The 24,193-nt window shown below is 41.1% G+C and overlaps 1 protein-coding gene across 2 annotated transcripts in view; it reads right to left on the minus strand.

The window, feature by feature from the left end:
- The window catches only part of PDE4B (phosphodiesterase 4B), a gene marked incomplete at its 5' end in the record, with an annotated part of 486,456 nt that overhangs the window by 136,527 nt on the left and 325,736 nt on the right, over positions 1 to 24,193 (minus strand). For both annotated transcript variants that reach the window (XM_082833868.1, XM_082833869.1), the window contains one exon: positions 4,251 to 4,445. In XM_082833868.1, coding sequence (XP_082689994.1) covers positions 4,251 to 4,445 — 195 coding nt within the window. The remainder of the gene's footprint in view (positions 1 to 4,250; positions 4,446 to 24,193) is intronic.

Consider the following 24,193-nt stretch of genomic DNA (forward strand, 5'->3'; position numbering starts at 1 on the left):
AGCATTTGCCTAATGTAATGGGGTGCTCCTATGTTGGGTGAAAAAATATTTACAATTGTTATATTTTCTTCTTGGATTGATCCTTTGATCATTATGTAGTGTCCTTCTTTGTCTCTTGTAACATTCTTTATTTTAAAATCTATTTTGTCTGATATGAGAGTTACTATTTCAGCTTTCTTTTGATTCCCATTTGCATGGAATATCTTTTTCCATCCCCTCACTTTCACTCTGTATGTGTCCCTAGGTCTGAAGTGGGTGTCTTGTAGACAGAATATTTATGGATCTTGTTCCTGTATCCATTCAGCCAGTCTATGTCTTTTGGTTGGAACATTTAATCCATTTACATTTAAGGTAATTATCAATATGTATGTTCCTATTACCATTTTCTTAATTATTTTAGGTTTGTTATTGTAGGTCTTTTCCTTCTCTTTTGTTTCCTGCCTAGAGAAGTTCCTTTAGCATTTGTTGTAAAGCTGGTTTGGTGGTGCTGAATTCTCTTAGCTTTTGCTTGTCTGTAAAGGTTTTAATTTCTCTGTTGAATCTGAATGAGATCCTTGCTGGGTAGAGTAATCTTGGTTGTAGGTTTTTCCCTTTCATCAGTTTATATATGTCCTGCCACTTCCTTCTGGCTTGCAGAGTTTCTGCTGAAAGATCAGCTGTTAACCTTATGGGAGTTCCCTTGTATGTTATTTGTCATTTTTCCCTTGCTGCTTTTAATATTCTTTTCCTTGTATTTAATTTTTGATAGTTTGATTAATATGTGTCTTGGCATGTTTCTCCTTGGATTTATCCTGTATGGGACTCTCTGTGCTTCCTGCACTTGATTGACTATTTCCTTTCCCATATTAGGGAAGTTTTCAACAATAATCTCTTCCAATATTTTCTCAGTCCCTTTCTTTTTCTCTTCTTCTTATGGGACCCCTATAATTCGAATGTTGGCACATTTAAAGTTATCCCACAGGTCTCTGAGACTGTCCTCATTCTTTTCATTCTTTTTTCTTTATTCTGCTCTGCGGTAGTTATTTCCACTATTTTATCTTCCAGGTCACTTATCCGTTTTTCTGCCTCCGTTTTTCTGATATTGAGAATTTTTAATTTCATTTCTAGAGAATTTTAGAGAATTTTTAATTTCATTTATTGTGTTGCTCATCATTGTTTGCTTGCTCTTTAGTTCTTCTAGGTCCTTGTTAAACGTTTCTTGTATTTTCTCTATTCTATTTCCAAGATTTTGGATCATCTTTACTATCATTACTCTGAATTCTTTTTCAGGTTAACTGCCTATTTCCTCTTCATTTGTTTGGTCTGGTGGGTTTTTACCTTGCTCCTTCATCTGCTGTGTATTTCTGTGTCTTCTCATTTTGCTTAACTTACTGTGTCTGGGGTCTCCTTTTCACAGGCTGCAAGTTCGTAGTTCCCCTTGTTTTTGGTGTCCGCCCCCAGTGGTTAAGGTTGTTTCAGTGGGTTGTGTAGGCTTCCTGGTGGAGGAGACTAGTGCCTGTGATCAGAGGATGAGGCTGGATCTTATCTTTCTGCTGTGCAGGACCACGTCCGGTGGCGTGTTTTGGGGTGTTTGTGCCCCTTTTATGATTTTAGGTATCCTCTCTGATAATGGGTGGGGTTGTGTTCCTGTCTTGCTAGTTGTTTGGTATGGGGTGTCCAGCACTGGAGCTTGCTGTTTTATGAGTTGCGATGCATCTTAGCATTGAGATGGCGGACCCTGCGAGAGCTTTCTCCAATTGATGTTATGTGGGGCTTGGAGGTCTCTGGTGGTCCAATGTCCAGGTCTCTGGTCCAATGTCCCAGAGAACCCAGACCCTTTTGGGAAGTGTGAGGTCTTCTGCCAGCATTCAGTAGGTGTTCTGTAGGAGTTGTTCCACATGTAGATGTATTTTTGATGTATTTGTGGGGAGGAAGGTGATCTCCACGTCCTACTCCTCCACCACCTTGAAGGTACTCGCTCTTTTTTTTTTTAAGGGAGAATGATACTAGTTAACTTACATATATAATCCTTACTTGCTTAAATCTAAAGTTGGCAACTCTATGTAGGTTCTAAAGTTAGGGGAGAATTTTTCCTGGTTGGTAAAATTGAAAAGAGGGTAACCATTAGTATTAGAGACCTGAACGCAGAGTCGTTCAGAACTAGATGTCTGTTTCTACAGCTATAGACTGAGTTGGACTGTGGTCTTGAAAGTCTCTTCATGTTCAAAATTTCTATAACCTTTTTGTCCTAAGTAAGGAATCACTGGAGTTTAATCTGAAATTTGGTTAGAACTTGCTGGGAAGCCTCTGAGTGACGCTGAGATGCATCACGCTGTTTGTCAGGAGTCTGGGGGGTGGGAGGAGGCATTAGCTGCCTTCCAAAGCTAGTCTTTCACCAGTGAAGCACTATGTGAATGAAGCTCTAATTACTTCAGCTCAACACATCTCCTATGCTCTCCCTCGGGGGAGTCTAGAAAGCTGTTTGTTTTGGTGGAAGAGAGAATTCCAGGGATGTTCACTGTCAAAGCCCCCATCCAAACCTTGGTCAGAAACTTCCTTGGTTCTACATGATCTACAGCAAAGAGGTTACCTCTACTCCACTCACGTTTTCTACCTGATAGGAGAGATTCTACTTTGCAGTTTGAAGAACATAGGTAAATAAAGTCCCAAAGTTTTGCCTATGGTCTTTCTTAGCTACATCAAGGTATATAGCATGGCATAGAATCATGGGGGAGGGGAAGGTTTCTCATTTCTCAGTCTTCGGTTCATCATCTATAGAGTGGAGATAATAATGGTGCCTACCTGACGAGACTTTTGTAAAGATTAAAAGAGATAACGTATGTAAATGAACAGGGCCCTATAGTAAGCACTCACTAAATGTTTCCTTCCACACAGTAGCAGTGTTCCTCTTATCTTTCTTATTTAACTGTAACCTCCCTGAGAGCATGCAAACTTTTAGAGAATAATGTCTGTTTTGAAAGCATCTGTGATTTTTTCCCACTGTTCTGCTCACCTTTTATGCCCAAAGCCTGGCACACTGCATGGCACATAGGAGAACTTCAGTGAATTTTTGCCAAATGAGTGAATAAATGAATTTTGGTCCACCCAATGATTGAAATATTTTAGGGCATGGGTGCCTCTGTTAAAATTAGCTGGCAGAAATGCCCTGGGGAATACCTTTTTTTTTTTTTGCGGTTACGCGGGCCTCTCACTATTGTGCCCTCTCCCGTTGCGGAGCACAGGCTCCGGACGCGCTGGCTCAGCAGGCATGGCTCACGGGCCCAGCCGCTCCGCGGCATGTGGGATCTTCCTGGACCGGGGCACGAACCCGTGTCCCCTGCATCGGCAGGCGGACTCTCAACCACTGCGCCACCAGGGAAGCCCCCTGGGGAATACTTTTTATTGGTAGCTTTAAAATGCCCCCTGCCCCTTTCACAAGAGGGTGACCCTTTTTAGCTATCTTTCCAACAGCAGAAGAGAGCCCAGTGGAATTTTCCAGGCTGGAGACTTTAGAGAGCTACTGATATTTTTATAACATATGATGTTAAATACAATTGTACATGTGCCTAGAGACCTTTTAAGGCATGAATTCCAGCATCCAATTTTATTTGGTTTCAGAAACTTAATAAACAAGTAACACAATCCGCTCGTTGTTCTTTAAATAAAAATTAGAGATCTCCAATTAATAGCAGCAAAACAGAAACATCAGCCATGCTTAATAGGGTGGTGGAGTATGTTCTGTCTCACCCAGGAGCCAGGCAACAAGTGGGCATTGTGTTAAGGTTCCAGAGAAGGGACACAGACACGTGACTAGATGACAGCTTATTAAATGTCGCCCAGCAAAGGCCACTCAGACAGGATGCGTGTCACCAACCACCATTTTCCTTCTCTGCTGTAGCCTCATGCAAACTGCGCATGCCTTGGAAAGTTTGAGTGTGGTTTGCAAACAGTGTTAAGGTTCTCATGCCATAAACAATTCAGCAGTTCAGGAAATGAAGCCAAATAATAATAATATTTTTTAAGTGTCAATAACCGAAGTAAATCAAACACTGTTGCCTGAGGTTTTAAACACTCTTGGGAACCCCGGCTACATATTTCTCATGCAAGAGAGCATTAATATCCTTAAGGTGGTCATCGTTGTCACCTCTGCTCTGTTCATTTTTCTCCTCCCTCTTCCCTGTGGGTTAAAGGGGAACAGTGCTGCTGCTCTGATGTGATGGGGTTAAAGTTGAGGTAAGTGTGAAACTGGGAGCCAGACAGCTCGTACTTACTGCTCGCTTGGAAGTGAAGAGTTTCTCGACATCGCCTTTGGTGACAAGTCATAGTCACTGTCTGATCTGTAGAGAAAGGACTCTCTGCGCTGGCTGTGCCCGGGAAAGGTAGCATGGAGCACCAGCCCAGAGGAAGAGCTGGCCTGGGGATCCAGCGGGCTCCGACCTGGGGAAGGGCCATTTTCCACATCAAAGCTTAAAGAGAAAGAAGAAAAGTGGTCACATGAGAAACATAGAGAAGGGCATCTGACACACATACATGGAGAACCCATGCGTGCCAGGCACTTTACATAGCACTTCACACTTCATGGAAAGTTTTAAGGCTCCAAATAGCTCTGAGTTGCAGTCATTCTCATTTTATACAAACGGAACAGTCCCACAGAAGTTCAGTCATCCGCAGAGACTGGAGCCAGGATTTGACCCTGGGAGCAAAGTCCCATGGCCTTTCAGCGGCATGAGCAACACTGACAAATTCATAAAATAAACTGTTGATAATAAGCGACTCCAGATATAGCATCTAACACAGCTCTAAGTGCCAGACCCTCAACTATCACTTGAATGAGTCTTCTTAGCTGGGAGGCTTCTTCCTGCCATAAATAAATATCACAGTCTCATTAACGATACAATGTGCACATTTCTGAATGTTTCAGGAACAAAGTGCTATCCTGAAAACATGCACTAGCTGATTAAACCGGAGGCCCAGTCTGACACTTAATATTCATATGCAAGTTTAAGCACACACAATGACTTAATTAATCTAATAATGCCGAATAGCCCTCCAGGGTCGCAGCGCTTTCTCTCTGGAGGAGGATACAGCTACTGACTCTGGCAGAGGCGTGCCATTGAGATTTCTGGTCAGTCTACCTCACTCTGGAAAGGTACCCTCAAGTCCAGAATTATTTGAACAAGCTCTGATCAATGAACACACAGGTGGGAGCAGTAGACATTTTGGCTGTTGTTTTCTCTCTCCTGGTCCTGGTGTTACTTTAGGCACTGTGTCCTTCCCATGCTCTCCACCATCCCCTATGCATTTTTCCTGCATGCACAACCTCCCTTAGCCTCAGATTGACAGTAACCCTCTTGCCTAGTATTTCTCTAGACCACTCACTGCTCTCTGGCTAAAGCTCTGCAGAAAGGTGTTGGAGAAGGTACGGGGCTAAGGATGCTCTCTTTTCCAAGCTGGACCACAGCAGTGGGCTTCCTTTATACTCATCCAGCTGCCATAAATTATTTCTACATTTGTGGTTCTTTTCGTTCACTAGTTCTTATAGCCTTCTCTCTTGGGGTGGATTTTGCGTATATTTTTTTAGTTTATAAATTGCTTTCTGATCTATCATTCCATTTACAACGCTTATCATGACCCTGTGAAGTATGTATTATGATCTCAGTCTACATTTGAGGAAAATGAGGCTTAGAGGGATTTTAAACACCAGCTCAAAATCACAGGCTAGTAACTGTACAGTAAGAATTGCAAGACCCAAGTCTTCCAATTCAGGCTTCTACAACCTCAGACTTCAGTAATCACAGAACTCCAGAACGGCTCACTGGGTCACTGAGTGCCGTTTCCCCTCAGTCTCTATATTGAAGCGAAACGTGTGTTTGGTATGTAGAGAGTCAATCGGATTATGAGCAACCTTGGCTGTTATCTTGGATGAAGACAGGGGAGGCAGTAAACTACCCAGAGGCTGTAGGTTTCACTGAAACAGGGAAAGAAGAAATGAAAGAATTCAGGGTCATAATCCTTCCCTGGAGACCATTCCGAGAAGCTGCTTTTAGCCAACCCACAAACTCCAGGTGTCTGATAAGAAGCAGCAAGTGAGAATCTCCAGTTAAGAGAACAAGGAAGAGCCATAACAATCCAATGTATGTATTTGGGCTTTCACGGTACTGCAGATGGATTTTCACAGCAGGCTCACGGTCTGGGATGGGACTGTCTTTCAGAGACTGCAGGCAAGCAGGCAGGTGGGCAATCACTCACACATTTCAGCCTGTTTGCCAGCCTGCCTGGAGGTAGAGCTATGTTGTAAGGCAAATACATTGCAGCAAGTGAAAATATAACGTAAGCTGACTTGCACACTTTCTTTGGGTGAGATCTGTACTAGTTGCTGAGCAAAGTAAAAGAGCTCCTTTGTGGATAAGGACTCCTTTGTGCCACCCAGAGCTTGTAGAACTAGGACTTGATGCTGGCTCTGAACTCTTTTTAAGGACAAAGAGGGAAGGCTCTTAAAAGGTAAAGATGGAACTACATAAAGCTTAAGAGTGGGCATAGGGCTTCCCTAGTGGCGCAGTGGTTGAGAGTCCGCCTGCCGATGCAGGGGACAGGGGTTCGTGCCCCGGTCCGGGAAGATCCCACAGGCCGCGGAGCGGCTGGGCCCGTGAGCCATGCCCGCTGAGCCTGCGCGTCTCCGCAATGGGAGAAGCCACAACAGTGAGAGGCCCGCGAACCGCAAAAAAAAAAAAAGAGTGGGCATAAATAAGCTTTGAAATTTCATGAGTAATCATGTTGTAATTCATTTGGTATCTATCTGTACAGCCTTTATGGCTATTAAAACATTGAAATACTTTTTTTTTTTTTTTGATGTGGACCATTTTTAAAGTCTTTATTGAATTTGTTACACTATTGCTTCTGTTTTTTTTTTTTTTTTTTTTGCGGTACGTGGGCCTCTCACTGCCGTGGCCTCTCCCGTCGCGGAGCACAGGCTCCGGACGCGCAGGCCCAGCGGCCATGGCTCACAGGCCCAGCCGCTCCGCGGCATGTGGGATCCTCCCGGACCGGGGCACGAACCCGTGTCCCCTGCATCGGCAGGCGGACTCTCAACCACTGCGCCACCAGGGAAGCCCTATGTTTTGGTTTTTTAACCCCGAGGCATGTGGGATCTTAGCTCTCCAACCAGGGATTGAACCTGCACCCCCTGCACTGGAAGGAAAAGTCTTAACCACTGGACAGCCGGGGAGTCCCTGAAATGCTTTTGTAACAGTTGGCAGCCAGTCACTGCCCCAGACCGTCCAGGATCTGCTGATGACTGGAACAGCAGGGGGCCTCTAGCTTCAGCACGGTGGTCTGTGTCCTTTTAATTGGTCAGTGCCCATGTGGTACCAGTCATTACATATTATGAATGCCACTGCTGTGTATATCTGTGCTAAAATCTTAGAAGAGGTGCCAAGTGGGTATGCCTACCAAGCTCTCAGAACATTTTCCATTGAGGGTTTCCACCAAGGCTCACTCTGCCCTCTTTCCTGCTGCAGGCATTCCTAGTGGGCAGAAAGTAAGTCCACAAGTATTACCCTTTATGTAGATGTCACAAAGCATCTGCCGCCAGTGTTAGCAGGAGTACCAGGAGGTTTAGTCCTGCCAGGTAAGCAGGGACTAGGCCCGGACACTAAAACTCCCTCCATGCTGCTTTCCTTTGTTTTCTTCTTTTTCTTTTTTCTTTCTTCTTTACCCTGCCTAAACTCATAGAAGAGCTTGCGGGAATTCAGAAAAAGCCAAGGAAGAATTCTCTGGGGCAAAGAAGCAGTTTCAGGGAGACAAATGGCCTTTCATATTCCCTGGGGCACTGTTTCAAAGCAACCAACACAGATGTACAACTTAGGAACAAACATGAATCACCAACCAGACACCAGCTCCAGTCACAGCAAAATTAGTGGGCAGACATCACAATACGTCCCACAGATCCAGGGTGGGAAGAGGGGTGTGGGCAAGGGGAAGACGGAGGACAGGCTTAACAAGCAAAACGAACATGCCGCATAAACTGAAATACAATTAGGGAAAAAACAGAATCTGAAATATCGGAAGCGAACATACAAATGGGGTCATTATTTATTTAGAGTAATTTTTGGCCCTGCCTTAATCAGGACTCATTTTTCACTTTTAGGCTTCTTTATATTAAAAAATACTATTATAAAAGTAAATACAAATGTTATATAAAAGATAAACAATAGAGAAAAAAATATTAGCAGGTTAGTATTTTCTTTCTGAGTGTTAATATTTTTCCTGCAGGCTTGAATCGTGATTTTTTTTCTCATAGTGTGCAGTTTTCAGAATTATCATTTTCCATGCCCATGGAACTTAATGGTTCATCCAGAATTTGTGCCGAACTTCCTCAGGCATTTTCCCTATTGTGGGTCACTGAATTTCTAATTTTAAATAACATTTTAAGTGATACCTTTGAGCTTACAGTTACTTCAACATTCGGATGACGTCACTGAGAAGTATCAGACTGAGAGGATGTCATGCACAAGTTTCTGAATAGTTGACGGGACCTGCCCACAGCCAGCATAGGGACTGAAACAGTATTGAAAGTGGCCTTTTTTCTAGGATCAGAGACACTCCCCCCACCCCCAAGTCCTGCTCTCTGACGTCCAGGATTCTGTATGCTGCTGTCCCCTGTGATTCTGCCTGCCTCAGCAGATCGCCCTGGACTGAGTCAACTGCTTGTTGTCTAAGACCTAATATTTTAACAACTTTCTCCCACTTTGATTCTAGAGGTCTCAGCTTCTTGAGGCAGTGGTGGTAGTGGGTGATGCTGTGTGTGAGAGGTGGTGCTCCCCGTAGCTGGAACGCCCTTCTCCCCACTGTCTCCAATCGATCACTACTTCAAATTCAGCTCGTGCCACCTTCTCCAGTAAATATTTTCTAACATTGCAGCTACCAGTTCGATTTAGATACGTACTCCTCTTCTGTGTTCTCCTAGACTCCTTTACAGCAGTACCTGATCACAGTACTTGTAATCTCTATTTAATTTTCCATTTACTTAATTATCCACTTATTTAGCTGCTCCCCGATAGATTCTTATCTCCTAAAGAGAAGGGACCCAATATTACTCACTTTTGTATCCCAGGCAACTGGATCGGAGCCTTGTAAGTAGTAGGTCTATCAAAAAATGTCAGCTGAACCAATGAAAGTCAGTTTACTATGAAATGTTTCTCCTGTCCCTTCCCTCTTCCTGCCTCCTTACCCTCATCTCAATTCCCACTGGCAGGGGTTTCTTCTGTTTCCTTCAAATGAGTCTATACAGATGCGGCATTAACTTATTTGATAAACTTTGTGAGACAATGATCTAAAAATAAAAATAAAAATAGGGCTTCCCTGGTGGCGCAGTGGCTGAGAGTCCGCCTGCCGATGCAGGGGACGCGGGTTCGTGTCCCGGTCCAGGAAGATCCCACATGCCGCGGAGCGGCTGGGCCCGTGAGCCATGGCCGCTGAGCCTGCGCGTCCGGAGCCTGTGCTCCGCAACGGGAGAGGCCGTAACAGTGAGAGGCCCGCGTACCGCAAAATAAATAAATAAACAAACAAATAAATAAATAAAAAGCACAGCTGTGTTCTCCCTGAACAAAACAAACTTATATACAAAAATCACTGGCTTAGATGTTTGAGATGGTGATGTCTTTACACAAACCCCCATGATGGGAAAAGCCCTCCTATACCAGCTTCTGTCTGCCATCTTCTCGTCTCTTTCTTTTTAATAAAAGCAGGAACATTCTCTGCCCCACTTTCTCTCCTGGTGGACTCCATTGCCTAGGAATCCATGCAAAGCCAGCCCTGCACCGGTGCTAAGAGGGAGCCAGCAGGCAGCAGAAGACATCTACAGCTTCCCCAGCCTCCACTGCCCAGCCTCCAGCTGGAGCAGGTAGGGCCGCTTGCCAGTCTCCGAGGGAGAAATAGGACTGAAGCCTTATTCATAAGCCTGGCAGGAAAAGTCAGGGATAAAGAACAGAATCACAAGGTGTACATGAAACCTTTTATTAAACGAAGAGAAGCTCTATTTCCAAGAATTCAAGCTAAGCCAGGTGGCTGCAGAATTGCCTGCAATTGTCCCCAGAGTGGTTGTTTCCTGATCCCCAATTACCTGCACATACCCCAATTTATGTAACAAAGAGTTATGAAGCAACAGCCTAGGAATCACTCATTTCTGAATCAGAGGAGACTTTTCTTTGACAACTCATTCTTTCTCTAGGTAATATGTTGTCGAATTCTCACAACTCTGGGCTGATTCTCTTCCCCCCATTTCAAAAGGAGGAAACAGAAGCCTCCAAAGTGTGAAACTTCATTTGAAAAATTCTCAAGTGTGACCTCTTTTAATTTCATCCTGCAATCTGTGCCCAGGGTCCTCTTCTCCATGGCCTCACAGACTCTTTTTGATCCCAGAACCTACCACACTGGACTGTATGTCTCTGTTTACATTATCTCTCTCACTCCAGTAGACTGTGACCTTGAAGCAGGGACTAAGCCTTATTCATTTTGTATTCCCAGGGCCCAGAACTGAGTTTCACACCAGAAGGCATCCAACAAATATTTATTGAATGAATGTGAGAATCTCACCAGTTTATATCTCTTATCTGACAAAAAGCCATTTTTATTTGGATTAAAACCTCTGGCAGATCTCAGAGGAGTCCCCAAATGGAGTCAATAGGGTCCTCTTTCTCCATCCTCCCTTCAGTATGCCAGGAACTCCAACCCACGAGTTTTGGAGAACTTTTTTGTCTATCATAAGGTGTATGTTTGGGTGTGGAGTGTGTGTGTATGTGTGTGTTTTTGGGCGGTGGTATATTTGTGAAAAAATGCTGTTTCTTTAAAATTCTGTTGGAAACTATTTCCCTCAATTATACTCAGAAACTAACATCATCAAATGCTTTCTTACCACTTTGATAAAAATAACCATTCACTTATATACTTACATTGGCCATCACCTCAATGTGCAACCTGGTCCCTATAGATGAGGCAGCTGCACAGGGGCATTCATTTTTACCCACAATGACAGTGACCCACCTTTGTGTAATAAATGGCTGCAGGCTGCAGCCAGTCCTAATTTCTAATGAAGGACTTAACTGTGCAAAATCATAGTCAGCATGATGTAGAGCCCATGTCCCAGCTGAAAGCAGGCAGACCTCCTCTGGCCACAGTTATGGCAGAATATCGCAGTTTTGCCCTAAGAATCCAGTTCCAAAGTATTGACTTCCCTCCCGTAGAATAGGAAGGAGAGCTATGATGTTCAGCTCATCTGAATTCCAGAAGCATCTTCCCACTGCTTTCCTTTTTTCCTAGGGGCTTTGAAAATTACATCCACTGCAATAATCCAAAGATGTTTTCCCCACAGAGAAGTTTAACCAGAGGGAGCAGAGTAATCCTGAAGAGCCCTGAGATTCTGGAGCCCTGGCTTCCAGCTCCCGCTCTGTGAAGAAATAACTGCCGCGAAACAGGCACTCCCCATATTCTGGCCCCCAAGCCTTAGTCTTTCCCCACTGAAATGAATGAAGAAATGAATCACTAGATGATCTTTGAGATGCCTCTGAGATTAAACATGTTACGAGATTTTAGAAATAGAAGATTAGTTCTCAAGTGTGGTTCAATGTGGTTTTACACTGTTAATGGTAACTCATTCACTGAACAAATATTTATTAGCATCCATTATGAAACAAGGCACTGTTCTAGGCCTGAGAATTCAGCAATGTATAAGACAGACAAGGTCCTTGTGGGGAGAGATGGACAATAAATCAATCAAATGAGATGACTTCAGAAAGTGATAAATGCTATGGGGAAGATAAAGCATAATGGTATGGTAGAAACAGGTTCGGAGAAGAATGTTTCTAGGTTGGGTGGTCAGCAGGCCCACTCTACACAGCCTCGTAGACTGTCTATTGCTTTACACCGGTGCACCACCCATCTTCCTCAGATGCTGTCATTTGAGTTGAGACCTGATAGAGGTAGTAGTAAATTTTGTCATTGGGTTCCTTCCAATCTCTATTTCCATACACTTTTAAGGCAAAGAATTGTGTCAGATGATATTTGGGTTTGAATGTGGTGCCTTCTATTAAGCTAGTGATTTAATTTTCCTCTTCCCTGCTCGCCCCCCCTTTCTGAGTTGAGTTAGGTGCTCCATTGTCTCATACAGCTATCTCTGCACTGATATCTATCTATTGATATATCTCTACCATAACACTTGTCCAGAATAATTGTAAGTAAGTGTCCTAGTTTGCCCCCAAAGGGCTGTGTTCCTCAAAGACACAGAACCTCTTTTTCATATTATTTATCCCATTGCTAAGGGTCCTGCCTATCAGAGGTACTTAGCAAATGTCTGATGAATAAAAAAAAAAATGAAGGAATAAATGGTTCAAGACCAGGAAACTTATTCTAGCTCCTCTTTGATGCCCACCACAGACAGTACAGACTTCTCCAACAAAATGTAGTGTAAGTGGTGTGAAGACATGGTGTCATCTCCTGCCCTCTACTGTGATCACCCCTAAAAGCCAGCTCCATAAAGAAGAACCAGGGGGTTACTACCAAATACCAAATACCACCTGCAAAGAATGGCTAGAATACCTTCCATAGGGCATCAAGCCCAAGAAGAAGGCAAATGATCCTATCTGGCAATGATCATCCTCATCTCTTGATGTTGATGGTGGATGGAAATGCCATGAATATTCCTCTTGATGTTCCTTTAGCTGAGGACTCTATGTTGAAAGTTCTTTTATTTGTTGTTTGAGATCTTTTCTCAGGGTGTTAACATTTCACTAAGGAAATGCATAAACAAATAAGTAATATCAATACCTAATTTTTCTACTGGGATTATAAAATGAGGGTCATTTAAAAAAATCATTGTTTCAAATGCTTAGGAGCATATTTTAATGATCCTTTAATAACTTCACACTGTGTTTTTCCTATGTTACGTAATTTGATGCACAAGGAAAACAGGACCAAATGTAAACAATTCTACCTCATAATTATAAGAACATTATTATTTCTAACCTGTCTACAAAGTGTTCTGCCCATCTATTTCCAGGTAAAAAATAATTTTCAGAAATAGGAATGTTATAAAGTGTGTGTTTCTCTATGTTTTATAATTATGGCTGAAATTTCATATACCCACTCTCACACTTTCATCCACTAAAACCTTCTAAGAGCTAGGACAACTCTTAACAGTAAAGGTCACTTCCTATAGGACAGTGATTCATATCAATAGATAGATATCAGTGCAGAGATAGCTGTATGAGACAATGGAGCACCTAGCTCAACTCAGAAAGGGGGGGGGCGGGCAGGGAAGAGGAAAATTAAATCACTAGCTTAATAGAAGGCACCACATTCAAACCCAAATATCATTTGACACAATTCTTTGGCTTAAAAGGGTATAGAAATAGAGATTGGAAGGAACCCAATGACAAAATTGCACTTTGGATGTACAAATTATCCTACTAGCTCAATACTTTTCAGCCTACTCTCTCCAATTTCCCTAAAAGGTTATCATAAAATATATTCAAATGGTTTCTTAACAAAATAAAAATACTCTCATTTATAAGTTTGGTAGCCCTGCCAATAATAAACTCTAATAATTAAATAAAATATTTATTAAAATATATGGTACCAGCTTCCAGTGGCTGAGAGGCAAGTGAAACTACCTTTGAGAGAAATGAGATCAATCTAGGAAAACCATTTCTTACTCAACGAATGATGGTTTCAAGAAATTGTTTCTTTCTTTTATAAGTTCTCACATACCATCTGGAAATCTGTTTCAGAATTCTGCTTGAAATCTATAGTTAAAATATTGTAGATAAATGGTCATTTAGCATGTTTGTATATACTCCAGTGATGGGGGACATGTTAACCCCATGAGACACTGAATTTCACTTTTGTATTGATTTAATTGTTTTAAACTTGGGCCAGGAAACTTGAATTTATTTTAATCTTTAGCCCAAACCTCCTCTAGTAACCCCCACCAACCTCCATCCACTTACCCAGTCTCCCTCATTGTGGTAAATTAAGCCACCATCTATTCAGTTGAATCATCCATGATTTTACATCCTTCCTCAACCCTCCTTCTTCTTTTTCAGTTGGCCAGAAAGTCCTTTCCCTCCTACATCAAAACTGTACACTCTATCTCTGCTGCCATCACTGTTTCAGGGCATTAAAATCTCACTTGAACTAGCACAGCCACCCTATGAACCTCCTTGCTTCCACCCCCGCTCCATCCTCCAAACCCTTCTCCACATAACAGCAGGAGCAATCTCTTAACACACACAGCAAATCATGTCATTGCATTTAGCATAAAGTCCCTACATAGTTTTGCCCCTACCACCCCTGCAACCTCATCTTGTGCCACACTCCCCTTTGCTCAGTATGATTCATCTTCAAGGGCTTCCTTTTTGTTTCAGAAGCATGCCAAATCCCTTCCCACCTCAGCAATTTTGCATGTGTGTTTTTTTTCCACTGGTATATTTTCTTTGCTTTGAACAGTTCCTGGCTTATAGAAAGTGCTGAATAAATATTTGTTGAATGAATGAATAAATGCTGCTCTCTGCTTATTATCTCCTCTACTCTTTGTATGGCTGCCTTCTTCTCATTCTTTAAGCCTCGGATTAAGTCACCTCATAAAAATTCCTTCCCCAACCCATTGTTTAAGTAGGGCCCTTTTGCATCACAGTACTATTACAGCTTTTTGCTACATCTATTTTTATGTTCATTATTTTTGTAATTGTCTTCCTCTTGCATAAAACGCCAAGCTCCATGAGGATCATTTGTTGTGTTTACCAATGTATTAACTAGTGCCTGGCAATGTGCTTGGCACATATTGCTAGTCCTGGACCAATGTCTATTCAATGGATTAGTGAATAAATGAATGAGTGTGTGAATATATTAAACACCAACAATCAACTTACTGATTCATAGAAGATCCAACTTAATTGCTATTTTAAAAGCAACTCTTCTTCATTAGGAGAAGGACTCATTTACTGATTTCCTGTCATTGGCATAGCACCCACACTAATCCTTAGGAAGCTCAAATTTAAAACATCAGTTGGCATAAAAACTTGTTAGAGGTTTGAAGCATTTTTTGTGATTATTACTCTGGGCTTATTTCAGAAAATGAGACTAGTTTTGAGATCAAATTTCACAAGTTGTTGACCTTTCAGAGAGAGCTTCATGTAGGTGATGAGGTCTGCACTGAGGCTGCATTTCCAGTCCTAAGTTTGTGAAATGGCATTACTTAATGTTTCAAGAACTTTGTATTTCAAAAAATTATATTCTCTTGAGAATGAATAGGCTATATACCTCCCTTTTGGTGGAGTCAGGGGGTGGAAGGAGTGGCAGTATGGTTTGCTATGAACTTAAATAATAATCGTAAAATTGGAAATCATTGCCTCAGCCTCTGGTCTACAGAGCACTTAATAGTGTTTACATCAGTTAACATCTGGCCTCCAAATGTTATCAGTCTTGAACACTGCACCTGCAGACAGCCTGGTATTTGAGTTTTAAATATGTTCTTTTAGAAAGGAAGGTGGGGGGGGTGAGAGGAGGAAGATAAGAGAAAGTAGAGGTAGAAAAATGAGGTCACAGAATCTTTTCTCCTTGACTTAGGCAGTAAAGCTAAGAAAAGCGACACATTTTTTTTCCTCATAGGTATAGAGCACTCACTGTGAGCTGGGCCACATGTTATGTGCTTGGTGGACATTAACTCATTTCATTGCTATATCATTCTGTGGGGAAGATGTTAACTTGATTCTATGGATGTGAAAACTGAAGTTCAATGGGTGTAAAAATTTTGCTGAAGATCACTCAGCTCTTGGATGGTGGATCTTGGATTTAAACTCAGTTGGATTGGAACCATTAACAAATTCAACCAACTCACTCACATCAGTAAATATCTGCTCAGTCTCTCCTCTTGTTATTATCAGTAAATCTCCATGATTATATCTGAAGTCAAGTCTTCTGTTCCGAACCCTACCCTTTCCCCCTATTCATAGACTATGTTACTTGCTCATGCATCATCATTTTCCATTTTGTACATCAGCAAGGAACTCCTTTAGGCAGAAGAAACATAATACCAGTTGGAAATCTGAATCTACACAATGAAATGAAAAATTTTTTGCTTCTTATTAAAATATCTGAAAAATATAACTGACTGAAAAGCAAAAATAATAACAATGTATTGTGATATTTATAACACATGTAGAAGTAAGACATATAACAATAAATGCACAAAGGCAAAGAAGGGAGAAATGGAAATATATTGTGGAAAAGATATTATACTATATGTACTGCTTGAAGGTAGATCGTGGTAAGCTAAAACTTACACTAGAACCCCTAAAGTAACCATTAAATTAAAAAAAAAATGTAGAGCTATACCTAAGGAAATAAAATGGAAGCACAAAACACTTAATTACCCAAAACAGAGCAGAAAAAGAGAAAAAAGCACATAATGAAGAGAGAGGAAAAATAGAAAACAAATAGCAACATAGCAGCTTTAAACCTGACCACCTTAACAGTCTCCTTAAATGTAAATGGTCTTAATACTACAATTAAAAGGCAGACATTTTCAAGATGGATAAAAGAGCATGACCCAACTATATGCTGCCAAGATAGATAATATTCTAGGCCATAAAATAAGTCTCAATAGGTTTTTAAAAATCCGAGTCATACAAAGTATATTTTCTGCTCAGAGTGAAATTAAATTAGAAATCATAACAGAAAGATCTCTAGTAAAGTTCCATATATTTGAAACTAAACATTCTAAATAACTCATGAGTTAAAGATAAAATCAAAAGAGAAATAGAAAGTATTTTTAACTGAATAAATATAAAAACATGACATATCAGGATAAGGAGCAAGGAGACTTTCAAGATGGCTGAAGAGTAGGACGTGGAGATCACCTTCCTCCCCACAAATACATCAGAAATACATCTACATGTGGAACAACTCCTACAGAACACCTACTGAACACTGGCAGAAGACCTCAGACTTCCCAAAAGGCAAGAAATTCCCCACGTACCTGGGTAGGGCAAAAGAAAAAAAAAAAAAACAGAGACAAAAGAATAGGGACGGGGGCTTCCCTGGTGGTGCAGTGGTTGAGAGTCTGCCTGCCGATGCAGGGGACACAGGTTCGTGCCCCGGTCCGGGAAGATCCCACATGCTGCGGAGCGGCTAGGCCCGTGAGCCATGGCCACTGAGCCTGCACGTCCGGAGCCTGTGCTCCGCAGAGGGAGAGGCCACAACAGTGAGAGGCCCACGTACCGCAAAAAAAAAAAAAAGAAAAAAAAGAAAAAAAAGAATAGGGACGGGACCTGCACCACTGGGAGGGAGCTGTAAAGGAGGAAAAGTTTCCACACACTAGGAAGCCTCTTCACTGGCAGAGACGGTGGGTGGCAGGGGGGAAGATTCAGAGCACGGAGGAGAGAGAGCACAGCAACAGGGGTGCAGAGGGCAAAGTGGAGAGATTCCCGCACAGAGGATTGGTGCCAACCAGAGCTTACCAGCCTGAGAGGCTTGTCTGCTCACCCACCAGGGCGGGTGGGGGCTGGGAGCTGAGGCTCTGGCTTCGGAGGTCAGATCCCAGGGAGAGGACTGGGGTTGGCTGTGTGAACACAGCCTGAAGGGGGCTAGTGCACCACAGCTAGCTGTGAGGGAGTCTGGGAAAAAGTCTGGAACTGCCTAAGAGGCAACAGACCATTGTTTTGGGGTGCACGAGGAGAAGGGATTCAGAGTACCACCTAAACGAGCCCCAGAGAGGGGAGCGAGCCACGGCTATCAGTGTGGACCCCAGAGACGGGCAAGAAATGCTAAGGATGCAGCTGCAGCCATCAAGAAGCCTGTGTGCAAGCACAGGTCACTATCCACACCTCCCCTCTTGGGAGCCTGTGCAGCCCACCATGGCCAGGGTCCCATGATTCAGGGACAACTTCCCCAGGAGAACACATGGCATGCCTCAGCCTGTTGCAACATCACGCTGGTCTCTGCCCCTGCAGGCTCACCCCACATTCTGTACCCATCCCCCACTGGACTAAGTGAGCCAGAGCCCCCTAATCAGATGCTACTTTAACCCTGTCCTGTTTGAGCGATGAAAAGACACCCTCAGGTGACCTACACGCAGAGGTGGGGCCAAATCCAAAGCTGAACTCCAGGAGCTGTGCGAACAAAGAAGAGAAAGTGAAATCTCTCCCAGCAGCCTCAGGAGCCGTGGATTAAATCTCCACAATCAACTTGATGTACCCTGCATCTGTGGAATACGTGAATAGACAACAAATCATCCCAAAAATGAGGCAGTGGACATTGGTAGCAACGATATATATATATATTTTTCCTTTTTCTGTTTTTGTAAGTGTGTATGTGTATGCTTCTTTGTGTGATTTTGTCTGTATAGCTTTGCTTTTACCATTTGATCTAGGATTCTATCTGTCCATTTTTTTTTTTTAACTATGGCTTATAGTGCTTGTTATCATTGGTGGATCTGTTTTCTCGTTTGGTTGCTCCCTTCCTTCATTCTTTTTATTTCTTTTTAATTTTTTTATTTTTAATAATTATTTGTTATTTTCTATTTTAATAACTTTATTTTATTCTTTCTTTCTTTCTTTCTTTCTTTCTTTCCTTCCTTCCTTCTTTTCTTTCTTTGTTTTTCTTTCTCCTTTTCTTCTGAGCCTTGTGGCTGACAGGGTCTTGGTGCTCTGGCTGGGTGTCAGGCCTGGGCTCTGAGGTGAGAGATCTGAGTTCAGGACATTGGTCCACCAGAGACCTCCCAGCTCCATGTAACATCAAAGGGCGAAAGTTCTCCCAGAGTCCCCCTCTCAAGGCTAAGATACAGCTCCATTCAACAACCAGCAAGCTACAGTGCTATACACCCTGTGCCAAACAACTAGCAACACAGGAACACAACCACACGCATTAGCAAAGAGGCTGCCTGAAATGATAATAAGGTCACAGATACACCAAAACACACCACCGGCTGCGGACCTGCCCACCAGAAAGACAAGATCCAGACTCATCCACCAGAACACAGGCACTAGTCCCCTCTACCAGGAAGCATACACAACCCACTGAAACAACCTTACCCACTGGGGGCAGACACCAAAACAACAGGTACTATGAATCTGCAGCCTGCAAAAAGGAGACTCCAAACACAGTAAGTTAAACAGAATGAGAAGACAGAGAAACAAAGAGCAGATGAAGGAGCAAGGTAAAAACCCACCAGACCAAACAAATGAAGAGGAAATAGGCAGTCTACCTGGAAAAGAATTCAGAGTAATGATAGTAAAGATGATCCAAAATCTTGGAAATAGAATGGAGAAAATACAAGAAACGTTTAACAAGGACCTAGAAGAACTAAAGAGCAAACAATGATGAACAACACAACAAATGAAATTTAAAATTCTCTAGAAGGAATCAATAGCAGAATAACTAAGGCAGAAAAAAGATAAGTGACCTGGAAGATAAAATAGTGGAAATAATTACTGCAGAGCAGAATAAAGAAAAAAGAATGAAAAGAATTGAGGACAGTCTCAGAGAATTCTGGGACAACATTAAATGCACCAACACTCGAATTAGAGGAGTCCCATAAGAAGAAGAAAAAAAGAAAGGGACTGAGAAAATATTTGAAGAGATTATAGTTGAACACTTCCCAAATATGGGAAAGGAAATAGTTAATCAAGACCAGGAAGTGCAAGAGCCCCATACAGGATAAATCCAAGGAGAAACACATGAAGACACATATTAATCAAACTATCAAAAATTAAATACAAAGAAAAAATATTAAAAGCAGCAAGGGAAAAACAACAAATAACATACAACGGAATCCCCCTAAGGTTAACAGCTGACCTTTCAGCAGAAACTCTGCAAGGCAGAAGAAGTGGCAGGACATATTTAAAGTGATGAAAGGGAAAAAACACAATGAAGATTACTTTACCCAGCAAGGATCTCATTCAGATTCGACAGAGAAATTAAAACCTTTACAGACAAACAAAAGCTAAGAGAATTCAGCACCACCAAACCAGCTTTACAACAAACGCTAAAGGAACTTCTCTAGGCAGGAAACATGAGAGAAGGAAAAGACCTACAATAAAAAACCCAAAACAATTAAGAAAATGGTAATAGGAACATACATGTCAATAATTACCTTAAATGTAAATGGATTAAATACTCCAATCAAAAGACACAGACTGGCTGAATGGATACAAAAACAGGACCCGTATATATGCTGCCTACAAGAGACCCACTTCAGACCTAGGAACACATACAGCCTGAAAGTGAGGGGATGGAAAAAGATATTCCATGCAAATGGAAATCAAAAGAAAGCGGGAGTAGCAATTCTCATATCAGACAAAATAGATTTTAAAATAAAGACTATTACAGGAGACAAAGAAGGACACTACATAATGATCAAGGGATTAATCCAAGAAGAAGATAAAACAATTGAAATAGTTATGCACGCAACATAGGAGCACGTCAATACAAAATGCAAACGCTAACAGCCATTAAAGGGGAAATCGACAGTAACACAATCATACTAAGGGACTTTAACACCCCACTTTCACCAAAGGAGAGATCATCCAAAATGAAAATAAATAAGGAAACACAAGCTTTAAATGAGACTTTAAAGACGATGGACTTAATTGATATTTATAGGACATTCCGTTCAAAAAAAACAGAATACACTTTCTTCTCAAGTGCTCCTGGAACATTCTCCAGGATAGATCATATCTTGGGTCACAAACCAAGCCTTGGTAAATCTAAGAAAATTGAAATTATATCAAGTATCTTTTCCGACCACAAAACTTTGAGACTAGATATCAATTACAAGGAAAAATCTGTAAAAAATACAAATACATGGAATCTAAACAATACACTACTTAAAAAATCAAGAGAGTACTGAAGAAATCAAACAAGAAATCAAAAAATACCTAGAAATAAATGACAATAAAAACATGACGGCCCAAAACCAATGGGATGCAGCAAAAGCAGTTCTAAGAGGGAAGTTTATAGCAATACAAACATACCTCAAGAAACAAGAAACATCACAAATAAACAACCTAAACTTACACCTAAAGCAACTAGAGAAAGAAGAACAAGAAATCTTCAAAGTTAGCAGAAGGAAAGAAATCATAAAGATCAGATCAGAAATAAATGAAAAAGAAATGAATTAAAGAATAGCAAAGATCAATAAAACTAAAAGCTGGTTCTTTGAGAAGATAAACAAAATTGATAAACCATTAGCCAGACTAATCAAGAAAAAAAGGGAGAAGACAAAAATCAATAGAATTACAAACGAAAAAGTAACAGCTGACACTGCAGAAATGCAAAGGATCATGAGAGATTACTAAAAGCAACTAAATGCCAATAAAAGGGACAACCTGGAAGAAATAGACAAATTCATAGAAATGCACAACCTTCAGAGACTGAACCAGGAAGAAATAGAAAATATAAACAGACCAATCACAAGCACTGAAATTGAGACTGTGATTAAAAATCTTCCAACAAACGAAAGCCCAGGACCTTATGGCTTCAGAGGCGAATTCTATCAAACATTTAGAGACGAGCTAACACCTGTCTTACTCAAACTCTTCCAAAATATAGCAGAGGGAGGAACACTCCCAAACTCATTCTACGAGGCCACCATCACCCTGATAGCAAAACCAGACAAAGATATCACAAAGAAAGAAAACTATAGGCCAATATCACTGATGAACATAGATGCAAAAATCCTCAACAAAATACTAGCAAAGAGAATCCAACAGCACATTAAAAGGATCATACAACATGATCAAGTGGGGTTTATCCCAGGAATGCAAGGATTCACCAATATATGCAAATCAATCAATGTGATACACCATATTAACAAACTGAAGGATAAAAACCATATGATCGTCTCAAAACATGCAGATAAAGCTTTTGACAAAATTCAACACCAATTTATGATAAAAACCCTCCAGAAAGTAGGCATAGAGGGAACATACATCAACATAATAAAGGCCATATGACACAAACCCACAGCCACCATCGTTCTCAATGGTGAAAAACTGAAACCATTTCCCCTAAGAATGGGAAAAAGACAAAGTTGCCCACTCTCACCACTATTATTCATCATAGTTTTGGAAGTTTTAGTGACAGCAATCAGAGAAGAAAAATAAATAAAAGGAATCCAAATGGAAAAGAAGAAGTAAATCTGTCACTGTTTGCAGATGATGTGATACTATACATGGTGAATCCTAAAGACACTACCAGATATCTACTAATCAATGAATTTCATAAAGTAGCAGGATACAAAATTAATGCACAGAAATCTCCGACATTCCTATACACTAATGATGAAAAATCTAAAAGTAAAATCAAGAAAGTACTCCCATTTACCATTGCAACAAAAAGAATAAAATACCTAGGAATAAACCTACCTAAGGAGAGAAAAGACCTGTATGCAGAAAACTATGAGACACTGATGAAAGAAATTAAAGATGATACAAACAGATGGAGAGATATACCATGTTCTTGAATTGATAGAATCAACATTGTGAAAATGACTATACTACCCAAAGCAATGTACACACTCAATGCAATCTCTATGAAACTACCAATGGCATTTCTCATAGAACTGGAACAAAACAATTCACAGTTTTTATGAAAGCACAAAACACCCAGAATAGACACAGCAATCTTGAGAAAGAAAAACGGAACTGGAGGAATCAGGCTTCCACTCTTCAGACTATACTACAAGGTTACAGTAATCAAGATAGTATGGTAGTGGCACAAAAACAGAAATAGAGATCAATGGTTCAGGATAGAAAGCCCAGAGATAAACCACACATATATGGTCACCTAATTTTTAATAAAGGAGGCAATAATATACAATGGAGAAAAGACATCCTCTTCAATAAGTGGTGCTGAGAAAACTGTACAGCTACATGTAAAAGAATGAAATTAGAACACTCCCTAACACCATACACAAAAATAAACTTAAAATGGAGTAAAGACCTAAATGAAAGGCCAGACACTATAAAATTTTTAGAGGAAAACACAGGCAGAATGCTGTATGACATAAATCACAGCAAGATCCTTTTTGAGCCACCTCCTACAGCAATGGAAATAAAAACAAAAATAAACAAATGGGACATAATGAAAATTACAAGCTTTTGCACAGCAAAGGAAACCATAAACAAGATGAAAAGACATCTCTCAGAATAGGAGAAAATATTTGCAAATGAAGCAACTGACAAAGGATTAATCTCCAAAATATACAAGCAGCTCATGAAGCTCAATATCAAAAAAACAAACAACCCAATCCAAAAATGGGCAGAAGACCTAAATAGACATTTCTCCAAAGCAGATATACAGATTGTCAACAAACACATGAAGGAATGCTCAACATCACTAATCATTAGAGAAATGCAAATCAAAACTACAATGAGGTATCATCCCACACCAGTCAGAAGGGCTATCATCAAAAAATCTACAAACGATAAATGCTGGAGAGGGTGTGGAGAAAAGGGAACCCTCTTGCACTGTTGGTGGGAATGTAAATTGATACAGCCACTATGGAGAACAGTATGGACGCTCCTTAAAAAACAAAAAATAGAATTACCATATGACCCAGCAATCACACTACTGGGCATATACCCTGAGAAAACTGTAATTCAAAAAGAATCATGTACCACAATGTTCACTGCGGCGCTATTTACAATAGCCAGGACATGGAAGCAACCTAAGTGTCCATCAATAGATGAATGGATATAGAAGATGTGGCACATATATACATGAAATTCAGCCACAAAAAGAAACAGAATTGAGTTATTTGTAGTGAGATGGATGACCTAGAGTCTATCATATAGTGTTGAAGTAAGTCAGAAAGAGAAAAAAAAACACATATGCTAACACATATATATGGAATCTAAAAAACAAAAAATGGTTCTGAAGAACCTAGAGGCAGGACAGGAATAAAGATGGAGACATAGAGCATGGACTTGAGGACATTGGAAGAGGGAAGGGTAAGCTGGGACGAAGTGAGAGAGTGGTATGGACATATATACACTACCAATGTAAAATAGATAGCTAGTGGGAAGCAGCCACATAGCACAGGGAGATCTGCTCAGTCCTTTGTGACCACCTAGAGGGGTGGGATAGGGAGGGTGGGAGGGAGATGCAAGAGGGAGGAGATATGGGGTATATGTATATGTATAGCTGATTCACTTGGTTATAA

The sequence above is a fragment of the Leucopleurus acutus genome, assembly GCF_964270905.1.
Source record: "Leucopleurus acutus genome assembly, chromosome: 2".
NCBI lineage: Eukaryota > Metazoa > Chordata > Mammalia > Artiodactyla > Delphinidae > Leucopleurus > Leucopleurus acutus.